This window comes from Bombus vosnesenskii, unplaced genomic scaffold, assembly GCF_011952255.1.
Source record: "Bombus vosnesenskii isolate JDL3184/JDL3185 unplaced genomic scaffold, Bvos_JDL3184-5_v1.1 scf7180000013379, whole genome shotgun sequence".
Lineage (NCBI taxonomy): Eukaryota > Metazoa > Arthropoda > Insecta > Hymenoptera > Apidae > Bombus > Bombus vosnesenskii.
Genome location: NW_022883009.1, coordinates 394278 through 406888, shown reverse-complemented (window position 1 = coordinate 406888; position 12611 = coordinate 394278). Strand labels below are relative to the sequence as shown.

Here is a 12611-nt window from a genome sequence, read left to right as displayed (position 1 = left end):
ATGTATACGCGGCGATCAACAGTGGGTTGCGGGGACCCTACACGGTGTTACTGACCGGTAGGGGCAGCAAGCGACCAGACAGTACTATTAGTATTTAACACTAAACCTACCGGTGCGGTCAAATTGACCGCTCTCGCGACTTCTACACAAATTTAACCATATTTAAACTTTATGATATCGCTTCATAATTTCCGACTTTTCCTAAAACATGCATACAGTATATTTTACGGTAATTAATTTTAGTTTGCTCTTTTATTTTCTGAGAAAAAAATGCACTCTGTCTTGCCTACCGTGAGCGATCATTTTGACCGCCCGACAAAATATGTTAGTTATTCTTAAAATAAATGCAATCAGTACAAAGAAAAGGTTATTTCAAGGTCAGATGACAAATAAAATCAGTAATAACAAATAATAACAGCTGTTACACCCGCTGTTATACAAGATAGCCACAAGCAGTTAAGACATATCAACTCAGGTCCATAATAATCCTAAGGAACCGCCACAAAATTTAGCATTTTTTACAGTCTGTTGTTACAAACATTTTAAAAATCGAGAAGTTTCTTATTGTTATTGCTCATTGCTATAAAACACAGGAAAAGTTTCCCAACTCCAGCCTCGAGTAACCGTTGGTGGAGAACGGTCAATACTGATCAATATTTTCGTATAAATATCGCCATCACAGATCATATTTCTACTTGCTATTGTCTTTTCGACTAGAATACATCTCGGTTTCTAAGTCGACTAGTCGACATCTGAATTTGTTATCTCCAAAACGCAGATAGAAAGCATCTCAGAGTGTTTTGTGTAAAGTTGTTATAAAAGGAAAAATAAAGTATATCAAATTTGACAATAACTTTTGTACTCCGTACATGGTATTATTCTGTGATAAATATTTACCCTAGAAATGTCAAGATTTTCCAAAAAAAATTTAAAAAAAAATGACGGACATAGAAGAAGACTGTTCAGTGTTATCGTTGACAGCAGAGAGTGAAGCTGGGCCCGATGGAACAGTTTGGAAAGAAATAGATGCAAGTCCCAAACCTGGCAGGATATCAGTTCATAATATCTTTAGGGATATGCTAAACGGCATATAATGAAAGGACAAAGACGGCATTTTATCTTATCATTGATCACCGTATAAGGGATTATATAATAAAATGTGCGGAAGAAGAAGTATTTAGAGTATTGGGGACTAACAAGGAGCAACAAAGCTAGATGCATTTATTGATCTGCTATATGCCCGCGGTGTATATCAGGCAAAAAATTTAGATATCTCATATTTGTGGAATAAAATTTGCAGACCTGCATTTTTTTCAAAAACAATGAGCAGGAATGACTTTGCTGAAATTATGAGGTTTATACGATTTGATAAGAAGAGTGAAAGAAGCCAACGTTTACGAACCAATAAATTTGCAATGGTATCTACAGTATGGGGCCAATTTACAGAGAAGTCACAAAATTGTTATAAACTTAGTGCATACATTACTTTTACATAAAGAATTATATAAAGAATACTACAAAAAACTTGTCAAGTAAAAAATTGTAAAGGTTACAAAATTACGAAAATTTGTTTAAGATGCGGGAAATATTTATGCGGCAATTTGATAATAAGACAATTTGTAAAAAATGCAACAAAGTTGAATAAGATATATCTCTACATAAATAAAAGTGTAATTCTATTTAAGTCTATAATTGAAATTAAACAAAAGTAAATTTGAACGAAATTTTATGAAGGTTCATCATTTTATATACATTTAGCATACATAAATTAACCATTATCTAAGTTAAATCATAAAAACTATTACTTCTTTAATCACCGGTCATTTTGACCGCACACGGTAGGAACAGGTATACACGAAGTGTCAGTAGCTTTAGTGTTAAAAGGGTATTCTTAAGCAAAGTCATAATCTGGAACCTTCTGAGATAAAATAGTTCTAATAGTAAAAGTAAACACGTATTGTTATAATATCATTTAGTTATTTAAGAAAACTCATGCTGTGTATACATACAGAACCATTTATTTGCTTGAGAAACTAATAATAGCGGCATTTCTTAGAAAAATAAACTCAAATTACACAATAATGTTTTTGTTTATGTAGAGTTTAGTAAATAGGGAACATATTCATTATATTACATATGAATAAACACAAAATTGATGCATAAAATTAGATGACATTGAAATTATTTTTATTGGTCAATGTTTAAAATCTGAAGTTAGGTAAGAATACTAATCTATAAGTAAGATAACTCAATCTTAAAGATACGATCTTTTTTTCAACATACGTGCGCTCCTTGGATTTTTAAAATCAAATATAAGATCGTATATGTAAGAGATTGTTCCATACCTTTCTTTATTTATCGAGTAAAATCCATAACGCGAAATATTTGAATAATTATAATTTATACGCTTAACTTATTACCAAGATCAATATCTTTTCGAGGTTTTCTTTTTTTTTTTTTTAATTGAAACAAAAATGAAACAATCTTCCACTTGGTCCATCTACATCCTAACAATTTCATTAAAAAAACAAAGAATTCATGGGAATGCCTGCGTTATCTTTTAATCTACAAGCCTTCTCTTTATCTCTGACCTACATACATATACTAGGTGTTCGAAAACGATTATACCAAGCTTTCAGATCAGATATTACTTATTGTTACAACAAATTATAAATTAAACAATCCCAGAAATTTGTACTATTTTTCAACTACAATTCTCTATTCGCTCTTTAAACTTTTACATCGACCTACTTCTAATTCCAGACAAATACTCATAAACGAAAATGCTTTACAAATTGAAAAATATTCATTGTATACCAATTATATGTTTCAATGAACGCTATATGTTTTTAAAATTTAATATATACTTCTTCCTTCTTTCTGTATATTCAGTGTTTAGAGGAGAAAAAAAATGTGTGACGATTCATTGCTTTATCATACGCGTTTCATTGTTACTGTCATTCGCGTATTAGTCATTTGACAACAGAAATACACGAGAATCCGTGCAGAGAAACCCAATAGAGATGTGTCATTGAGCCTGATCGAGCAACAACAGGCTGCATAGTCTAATTCTCTAAGTAAGTACTCGGAATAGCGTCGGCAATTGTCCCGTGTAATAATTGTTGCACTTGGCGGCGATCACGCTGGAATCGAAAGCGAGATTCCACCCGGAAGACACACGTTGAATTACCATGCGAACACCGTGTATCATGAGTTAATGGAATTATGCAAATTTGTCAGTTATCACGGCCTATAGGCCCGATCTTGTTTGCTTAGCGTATTCAACAATGCAACGTTGGCGCGTTCGCGTGTTTGCCCTCGTCTTCGATGAGATATATTTATACTATCAAGTGGTTCGAGCGCTTCAGACTTGTAATAATATTTATCTGGTGCGGCAACCGCGAGTCCCCAGCCTTTGCTCTTGCGTGTGTTCATCCCGTCGAACGGAATCCAATCGTCGAATTCATTGTAAAATTTTATGTAAACCACTCCGGGCTTCTCATTACTAGGCCAATTTTCTTCACGTACCGAATTGTCGTACGCTGATATTAAAATAGATAGAACCAGACGGTTTCATACGGCACACTTCGCTGCGTCGCGTCTCGTTATTATTAATCGACCAGCGTCAAATGGTCATTCTTTTTTTTAGAAGATGTACGCTGCTCAGCTCAGGCGTAATGATTTCATCTTTTTTTTCTAAGAATCTTTATCCATGCTGATAAAAATATAAATTTTCATAAACATTCGCGGCCCAGTAATTAATGATTCTATCAATCTGGATTATGATTGCTTGACAGGAACTGCAACGAGTAATTTTGAAACGTTGGTCAAATAAAAAAATTTCGGTTTGTTTGAACGTTTGGATGTTCATTTACCGCCAATAATTTGTTTACCGAGGTTAATTCCATGTGCAGTAGGCAAAGGGTTAAATATATCTTGATAAGGGAATTCCGTTTGCTGCACAGCCTCCAGGCTTCAGCGAGCATCGTTGTAAAAGGCTTTATCTCGCGACTAGTCCTCCGCGGATTGTGCGCGGTAATGTTCCCTAGTTGCACATGGTTGATAAGCATTAAACGTGTTTGTGGCTGCAAGATAACTCGCGCATTTTATTAATATCCATTAAGTACACCGACAGATTATCGCCGCTCACGGTTTTGCATCTGGCTGCTTTGCTTATTATTAGAGACAGCTTTAACGAGGCTAATTATAGGCGATATTATATATCCATTGTCTCCTGCTGGCTGACTCCTTTAGAAACACGTTGTCGAGGTCATTGTCTGATCGACACTCTTCGTCCCGCGCGAATCGGACTTTACCACCATGCTTTTCAACTAGTACCATTCGATTCTTGTTCTACAAGTATCGATCATTCTCATACTGCATGATAGTATCACCGTCGTTAACTTGAAAGTTTGACAAGATTTGAAAGTGAATACCACATACAAGAGATTTTTTCTGATGTCCTACTTTAAACATTTAGGGCATCCCATTAGTTATAGCGAGAGGCCAATAATTTATATAATTTGTAATTACAATTTATTTGTGTAATATTATAAATTCCTACCTTTTAAATTTTTCGAGGAGGAAGTTACAGAGAAATTAATTCGTTCTCTGTAAAACAAACTCCCCTCGCTCTGTCATATGAATGGAGAAATAAAAAAACTCTGATGGAGCAAGCGATTGTTGTCATGATCTAGAAATATGAGAAGGGACGCTTGGTCGCGAGTCTTGTTTATGCTGGCATCTTTACAGGAGACAATTGATTTCAGTTGCAAAGTAACCAGCAAATCGACGTCAACGAAATATATATTACACACGGCAAACGCGGAAGATGCGTTGACTTAGATAATTCTTCCCCACCTTATTTTTTCTTCGCTCCTCTTCTTGCTCGAACGAGAGCTAGAGCGATTAAGCGCATCGCGGCCCAAGCGATGATACGTTTAACTACAGTCACGGTTATTATGGGAATGTTTACGGAAGATTCTTGGAAACGTATGTCGTCGTACGGTCTTGAACTCTCTTACTCTAGTCGAGAAATGGCTTTCGAAAATGGACATATATAATTGGGGAAAGAATCAATTTACAAGATTACAAAATCGTCAGTATAATTGGAAATTGTAACATACGTAATTCTATAACAGCATGTATAGTTGTCACGATAAATGTTATTTGACCGTTTGTGAGTTACCTCAGGTTCAAATAAAAAAATTGATTTTTCGTTTTTTGATGTGTTTATTGAATATTTATATTGTAAGTATGTACTGTGAAAAATTATAGGAGGTAAGATACTACTATCTTCACGAGATAGTCGAACACTGTTCAATCGAATGTTCGATAATCTGTACAGTGCCATCTAGCAAAGGGAAACAAACATTCTATGTTTACGTCAACTTACGTGCTCGTATATCGCTGGCTTATCGTTCTGAATTCGTCGGTATAGTAGTGTGTGCAACACTAACACGAAGAACGAAATGCGAAATAGCAAATTAATTTGAATATGGCGGAATTATGATTGAGACATTGATTAAACTGGGAAATTGTGCAATAAATAATTTGTAATTTTGAAAATAGGTAAATAATTTGCTGTACAATATCAATTTATAGTAATTTTAGCAATAATTTTTACTTCAATTAATATGAATAATCAAAGTTTTACTTTATTCAGGCGTATGTATGTAATTAAATAAATTACTAAGAAACGTACACAAGAATTAATTCTACAACACAACTGATTATCCAAATAGACATTGGACATACTAAAACTTTCCCATCTTCGATAACGAACAAATTTAAAAATAGATAGCAAAACATTATATTTTTATATATTGCGTCTAACGTATTTGGCTGCTGCTCGAAGTAAATAGAATTATATTCATTGAAAACTTAATCAACAAATAAAATTAAATAGTAGTACATGTCACTTTTATTATGAATATTTACTTATTCGTTATATATTTAAATTATTAATCACTACAAGTGTATTTCCATACTGATCCTAAGCCTCTTTGAACGTTCAAAGTAATTGTATTAAAAAGACTATTTAATATTTAATAATGTTATTTATAGACAATTCTTATTTATATGTATATTTCCCACTTGCTTTTCAGCATTACGCCAATTAATAAAGATAAATATAGGTTGTGCTCAAGCCAATGATGTTTAACGATTACATACTTTTAAACTAAGGAAACACTTAAAAAGATCGAATAAAAGCAAAGCGAGATCGAAATATAAAAGTTTCGAAGGGTAATTCGACTTAGCAGTGTGGAATCACATCTTATTTTTTCCTCAATCCTAAATTGAATTATAAAAGATATTTCATTCCATGTAATATATCTGTACATTGTACTCTATAAGACATGGTATTTTTTCTTTCATTTCAGATGAAAATTGAAACATCCCAGGATATGACGTAAATATTAGTATAAAGAGTAACGGAGAACAGCACCATGAAGAAGAATCTCACGCCGTAGTGCGATGTTAGTGACACAGACACCCTCCTCGACGGACAATCTGCCGAATATGCTGCCGGTACTCGAGGAGGAGGCGGATGTCGATGTCGACGACGCATTCCCGCCGCACGTCGACACGGCGAACATCGTTATACAGCCAGAGTCGCCCACCAGCAAGAAGCAAACGCTGAAGACCTTCAATGAGGTCAATGCGCTTCTCCAGGCCGGCAGAAAGAGGGAGGCTAAGATGATCATAAGGGAAAACGCGTGGCCATTGAACAACGGGATCAGAGCGCAATTGTGGCCAGCCCTTTGCAACCAACATGCACATGGAAAGAATATGCTCGACGGATTCTATTGGGACATGGTCAATCAAGTATTTGGAACTACAGGTTTGTTTCGAATAACTAAATATTACACGCTTCATGTAATTTTCATATCTCAAAGATACCAAGAGACTTGTGGATTTTTATGCAAATGTATAGTTTTATAAATGCGAATTAAAAAATGGAAGTCAGAATGCTTCGCATTTATCTTCATTAACTGTTGACGAATACCTTAAAAGAAACTAAGATGGAACTTTGTCGAGAAAAACTACTCCAAATCCTTCAGGTAATATTGAAAATTTGAATGTGTTGTCAGGATTGACAAGAAGTGCCTCCTAATTGAGAAGCAAATAAACCAGATAATGGGTATTCATTATTCATTAGCAAAAATGACTCAACGGAAAAAGCTAAAATTATTTTCTTTTGTAATAAAAATGAAGTATTGCAATTATGAATACTTACGATGCAGAAGAAACTATATTGCTTGATATGTTACTATTGGAAATTTATAAGAATTTAACGCGTTTTCTTAGGAATTATTAAAGTCAGAAGCTGTACAAAGTTATTTGCTATTCTAATAATAACGAGCTGAAAATCTATCTACACACATGTATTATTAGCGTCTCGATACGTGAAGCTTGCACGTACAGTCGGAATGTTTTTTTTGCCTAAAATCTGTCACTGCAAAAGCTATTACGTTTCACATAGAAAGCCTTCTTCTTGTACGCCAAATCTCGTTACATAAGTTTCATATAATTTATCGCTTGTTCCCTTTTTGCCTAACTAACGCACTAGGATTCCGGAACGACACATATACTAATATATAATTAAATAACTATACTAGTTGTTTTGCCGTTTACAATTTACAATTTTGGAGTAAAAATAATAATAAATTAACTTAACATAAACTCAAATACGGTTGCATGTTTCCGTTAGATAAAACGTACGTTCTACCTGTTTCTTTAACCGGGTCTTATCTGTTACGTAACACGTATTTAACCCTACCATTTGAGGGTTAAGTCGATTTAGAATTTTTCTACAAAAAGCAACGTAGTTATAATTATCTTACGAGCATATCAAAATTGCTTGTCTCTACAACTTTTTAGTAAATAAAATTAGATAAGAAAAGACCAGTTTACCTGTAAGCCATTGCCGATAGTAACTTTGATAATAATATCTAATTTAACAAATTTGATAATGAAATAAAGATTTGTAAATAAATTTTACAAACTATATATATATATATTACAGACTTCCTTCGCACAGTTCTTTATAATCTTACGATTTTAGGTCGAACAAGACAACATACATACATACATACACACACATATATATATATATATATATAATTTATATTTATTGTTTATAATGTATATATATATATTTATATTGTATTTTTTATATTTTAAATTTATAATAAGAATGTACGACCTAAAATCGTAAGATTATAAAGAACTATGCGAAGGAAGTTTGTAATATATATATATATAGTTTGTAAAATTTATTACAAATTTTTTTTAGAATGCAAATACCTTGAATCATAAAGACCGATCCTAAAGCGATTTTCATCTACCTACCTTTTATGCTACTGCTTGTTTCTTAACCACCACCAATATTTATAAGATCGTGATTGACTGTGATACTATTATTCTACGTTATAATGTTTAGGCTTTTACAAAATATAACGATAAATTATTCTAACAAATGATTAAAAAAGTGCTTATATATTTTCGTAATTGTTTATTTCATTGTAAATTAATGGTGGTATTTACTTTACTGCATGTTCAATAACATTCTTTTATACATATATTACTTTAGTCATCGTAAGCTAATCTTAAATTCGCGTGATTTTATAAGTCTGATACGTGGGTTCGAGAGTTCGTATATTCGAATTGTAGTGTTCTACGTTACATGGATGTATATTTATTGTTAGAAAAAGATGATGCGTAGCACCTTTACTCAGTTGGTGAGAAAAATGATCAATAGACAATGAATTCAACTATTGTAAGCAGCCAAATGCGGCGTGCAAAATGTTTAAAATAGATTAATGTAACTCTACTTAGCTACAACACATTAACGTTGTACTTTTTTAAATGTTCTATATTGCTATTATATTGCTATATTGATATATAATGCGAATTAATTTATTACTTTTAATTCTTCTTTAGATAAGGAGTCCTTATTATCGAATGAAAACTTACCGGTTTCATAAAAACGTATTTTACAAAAATATTTCTTCTACGATTTATTGCGATTATTTACAATGTGATAAATGCATAAATATTCGCGGTCTAATTATCAGATACTCCGCTGATAACTTTCCATCGAATCTCGTTAGACCAGATGTGGTGCTCCGGTCGTTCCGATTAAACTTATTTGTTTTTAGCAGCGACGGCTGATGTATGGAATTACTTGTTTATAGAGCTACCGGAAAAATCAATCATGCTACCACCGTTCGTGGACAGCACTCATTGCCTGTCGTACCACCTGACGAGAAAAGGCAGGAGCGTTGCGGACAGGATTGTGTCTGTGCTGGGATACGCTTGTCCTGATATCACCTACAGTCCTTCTCTTTATCCCATCACGGCTCTTCTACTTCACTTTATGCCAGGTGAGTGTATAAATAAATAAATCGTCCGCCTCTCCCTTAGGAATACGTAAGATGAAAGAAGGACGGATCTTTCAAGAAAGCTTCTTTCTCTGCCCATTTGTTCCACCGATACAATGGAAATTCACATCGCGTGCCGTAAGTCGAATTTCTTGCTCGTTCGCATAAATTAAGATGTTAGGCACGCGGTTGGATAGAATCCCAGGTTTATTATTAGAATGAAATCGGAAATGTTCACGAGATTACCGTTTTCCATCCATCTGTTACAGAGGAGGAGTGTTATCATTGTATGGCCAGCTTGGTCGCCGCTAAAGACAAGATGTTCATTACGCAAACGAAACTCCTCTACGAGGTTACCTGGAAAACCGTTGAGCAAATCACTAAAAAGCACGTGGTATGTAGCTTTAGGCACAAATTGTCTAAGATGAATCATGAAACGACCGTTCTGGCTTGTTTGGCTTGAAATGATTCTTATTTTACTTATAGATACAATGTTTACCAGGAAATAGCAGCCGTGTCTTCAGCTTCGTTTTTAAATGGTTTTCTGACTGATTGGTGTTGTCGTAGATGTCCGTAAATGCATCATACACAAATCATTTCTACATTAAACAGACTAGAACGGAACAAGTATATGTATAGATGTAATTATTTCTTAATGCTTGGCGAATGAATCATAAATTTTCTAATGATTAGTAATCTGAGCGTAAAAGAGCTACAATCAGAACTACAAAATATTACGAAGCTAATTATGAAACGTTGTATGATATAACATTTAATAATATTATATTATTATATTTATTTAATAATACTATCAATCTTTTAAATACAACCATATTTATATTTCATGTTTATTTGCATTTTGGAACACATATAAAATTAACGAGATTTACTTCGATCACTTATCTATGAATATACTATATATAAATCACTTTATTCGCGTATATTTATTAAAGTATATGATTTTGTATGAAAAATTAAAGTTGCTGCTAAACCTTTTGCAAATAACTTCCTTTGTCTCGATGATTTGTAAAAATTACATTTGTACATTTAAATTGAATATGCGGTTTATTTTTAAGAATATATAGGACTGTAATATTTTATTAAAGAAATCAGCAGCGGTACATTTGGCGAGGCACTGTTCTGGATCGAGAGCAGAAAGAATTTATATGGATTGGATGTGGTGGATTTTGCAGCTTCTTCCTTTCCAGCATTTAGTCAGGGTTATGGACTGTTTTCTTCACGAAGGCATCAAGGTCGGTATTTACAAGATTCGAATGAGATCAACTTGAGACACTTATACTCCTTTATCGTATCTTTTCATGGTACATTAAAAAATATTATTGGCTCCGATTCAAGAGAAGGATAGAGTTAAAGATATGTATAATATGGAATGCTTTTTCAGGAATAGTATGAATGGTGAATTCGAATGTTGACTGTATGCCAGTGAGAAGTCGATTAGATATGTGCATTTTTGCATATTGGCTCTTCTTAGTGTGTTGTGCAGAAAGTAATATTTTGTACATTTATAAAACTGCATCATTCTTTGTGATATTATATTATTATTAGTATTAATTTCTCATTATTTGTTTCAGGTCTTCTATCGTGTAGCAATGGCTATAGTTTTATTATTCTATAAGCATTCGTCGCTGCAAAACTCTGAATGGATGAACGAAATTTCAAAGAACGGTATTGACGCTGCTCTCTCGAAGTTCTGCAGACAAACACCGGTAAGTAAAAGTGTAAAAAATTCTTTAGCACATTACCGATGCATCATCTGCACTACGCGAAGTCATTCAAAACGCATACTAATTATAGCTTTCTCTTGATATTCTTACATATAAAATAATAAGTAAAGCAAATTTTTCCTAAGCTCACTTAAACACGGACTATTATTTATTTCAATCTCATATGGAATAAATATGTTACAGCAATTTATATCTATATCTATACCAATATAGTGTTAAATATTAATAATTTATAAACTTACAGGTAACGCCAGCTAAATTTTTACGTACAGCATTTGGGATACGTGGACTCAGCTCAGCATACATATCAAGGGTATTTTTACGCACAGAAATGGCTCTAAAAAGTAAAAGCGTTATATCGGGATCCAAATCATTGGCTAGATCACGATCCACAGACAATTTGCCGACGAGTCAGTCTCAAGTCAACATTCAAATGATGTCGCACACGCTCACGATACGAGAAGTATGTTATCTGTATTCCTCTTCCTTCTAAGACGGTGTAAAACACCGAATACTTGACAAATTTTTTCCAACAAAGTATGGACTCACGTACATGCTAAAATTTTATTTTATTCTACCTGGTTGTTTCTCCTCCTGATCAATTCTTATGGGGTATACTCTGTTAATTTTGTAGTACTTGATAGTATATGGCATGTTAATGATATTACTCTCCCATTTATTTTCAAAGTATGAGATTATATTCATAAGATAGTGTACATATATGTGAGCCCATTATTTTTATTGTTAAATGTTGCGAATGATTCCTTATTTGTGAGAAATGTTGCAGGTTAAAAGGTTTAGTATCAATAGTTTACGTGATTAATGTTTCTTACTGTAGAATAATATAAGTAGACGTTTTTCAAAGATGATGGGTTAAGTTAATAGTTTCTTAGGGTATCAGAATGCAAATTATGCAAAAGCTGTTCAATGATTCACTTTGTTTTCAGAAAGAGTGTGAAGACACATACAAAGACAGGGTATCGTATAATTATCTTTTTGGGAAATGTGTTGTTAGTTTCATGTGCTCTGCCCTCTGTTCCTGAACTACTATACCTGTTACATTCATTCATACTCACCCATTGTTACACTTATCGTGCCAGCTTTGTTGCTGTTACCGTCTATCCACTTGCAGTTACTGCCTTTTGAACATTAGAAAATAACAAAAATTTCTTCCAATAAAGTCATATCTTCTATTTATTAGGTTTCAATGGCTTTCAGTGTTTCGCAGATATGATATCTCAAATGTAACAATAAAAGAAATATATACGTTTGTATTCATACATTCTATCGAAAATGTTTATTTGTTACTACTTATATGTTTTACATTGAAAAATTCAATATATAGATGGTGACTGTTACTGGTGGGCTACACGAAATGTGTTTGCTTGTCATTGATCGATAGGATGGTCGAATTTATCTCTCAAGGCAAAAGTGCAAAAAAACTTAGCTGTTGAAAGCGCTTCAAATCGCTACATCAGTT

The 12611-nt window shown here is 33.3% G+C and overlaps 1 protein-coding gene across 5 annotated transcripts in view; it reads left to right on the top strand.

Annotated features, from left to right (window-relative positions):
* The window catches only part of LOC117237475 (GTPase-activating protein skywalker), a 44293-nt gene that overhangs the window by 24694 nt on the left and 6988 nt on the right, over window positions 1–12611 (top strand). For 2 of the 5 annotated variants that reach the window (XM_033501469.1, XM_033501467.1), the window contains exons 1-7: window positions 6478–6844; window positions 9201–9389; window positions 9656–9780; window positions 10493–10639; window positions 10979–11113; window positions 11376–11594; window positions 12079–12108. In XM_033501469.1, the coding sequence (XP_033357360.1) occupies window positions 6478–6844; window positions 9201–9389; window positions 9656–9780; window positions 10493–10639; window positions 10979–11113; window positions 11376–11594; window positions 12079–12108 (1212 nt within the window). Of the gene's footprint in view, window positions 1–6383; window positions 6845–9200; window positions 9390–9655; window positions 9781–10492; window positions 10640–10978; window positions 11114–11375; window positions 11595–12078; window positions 12109–12611 lie in introns of those variants that run through there. The other 3 variants (XM_033501470.1, XM_033501468.1, XM_033501466.1) reach the window with 2 other exon arrangements.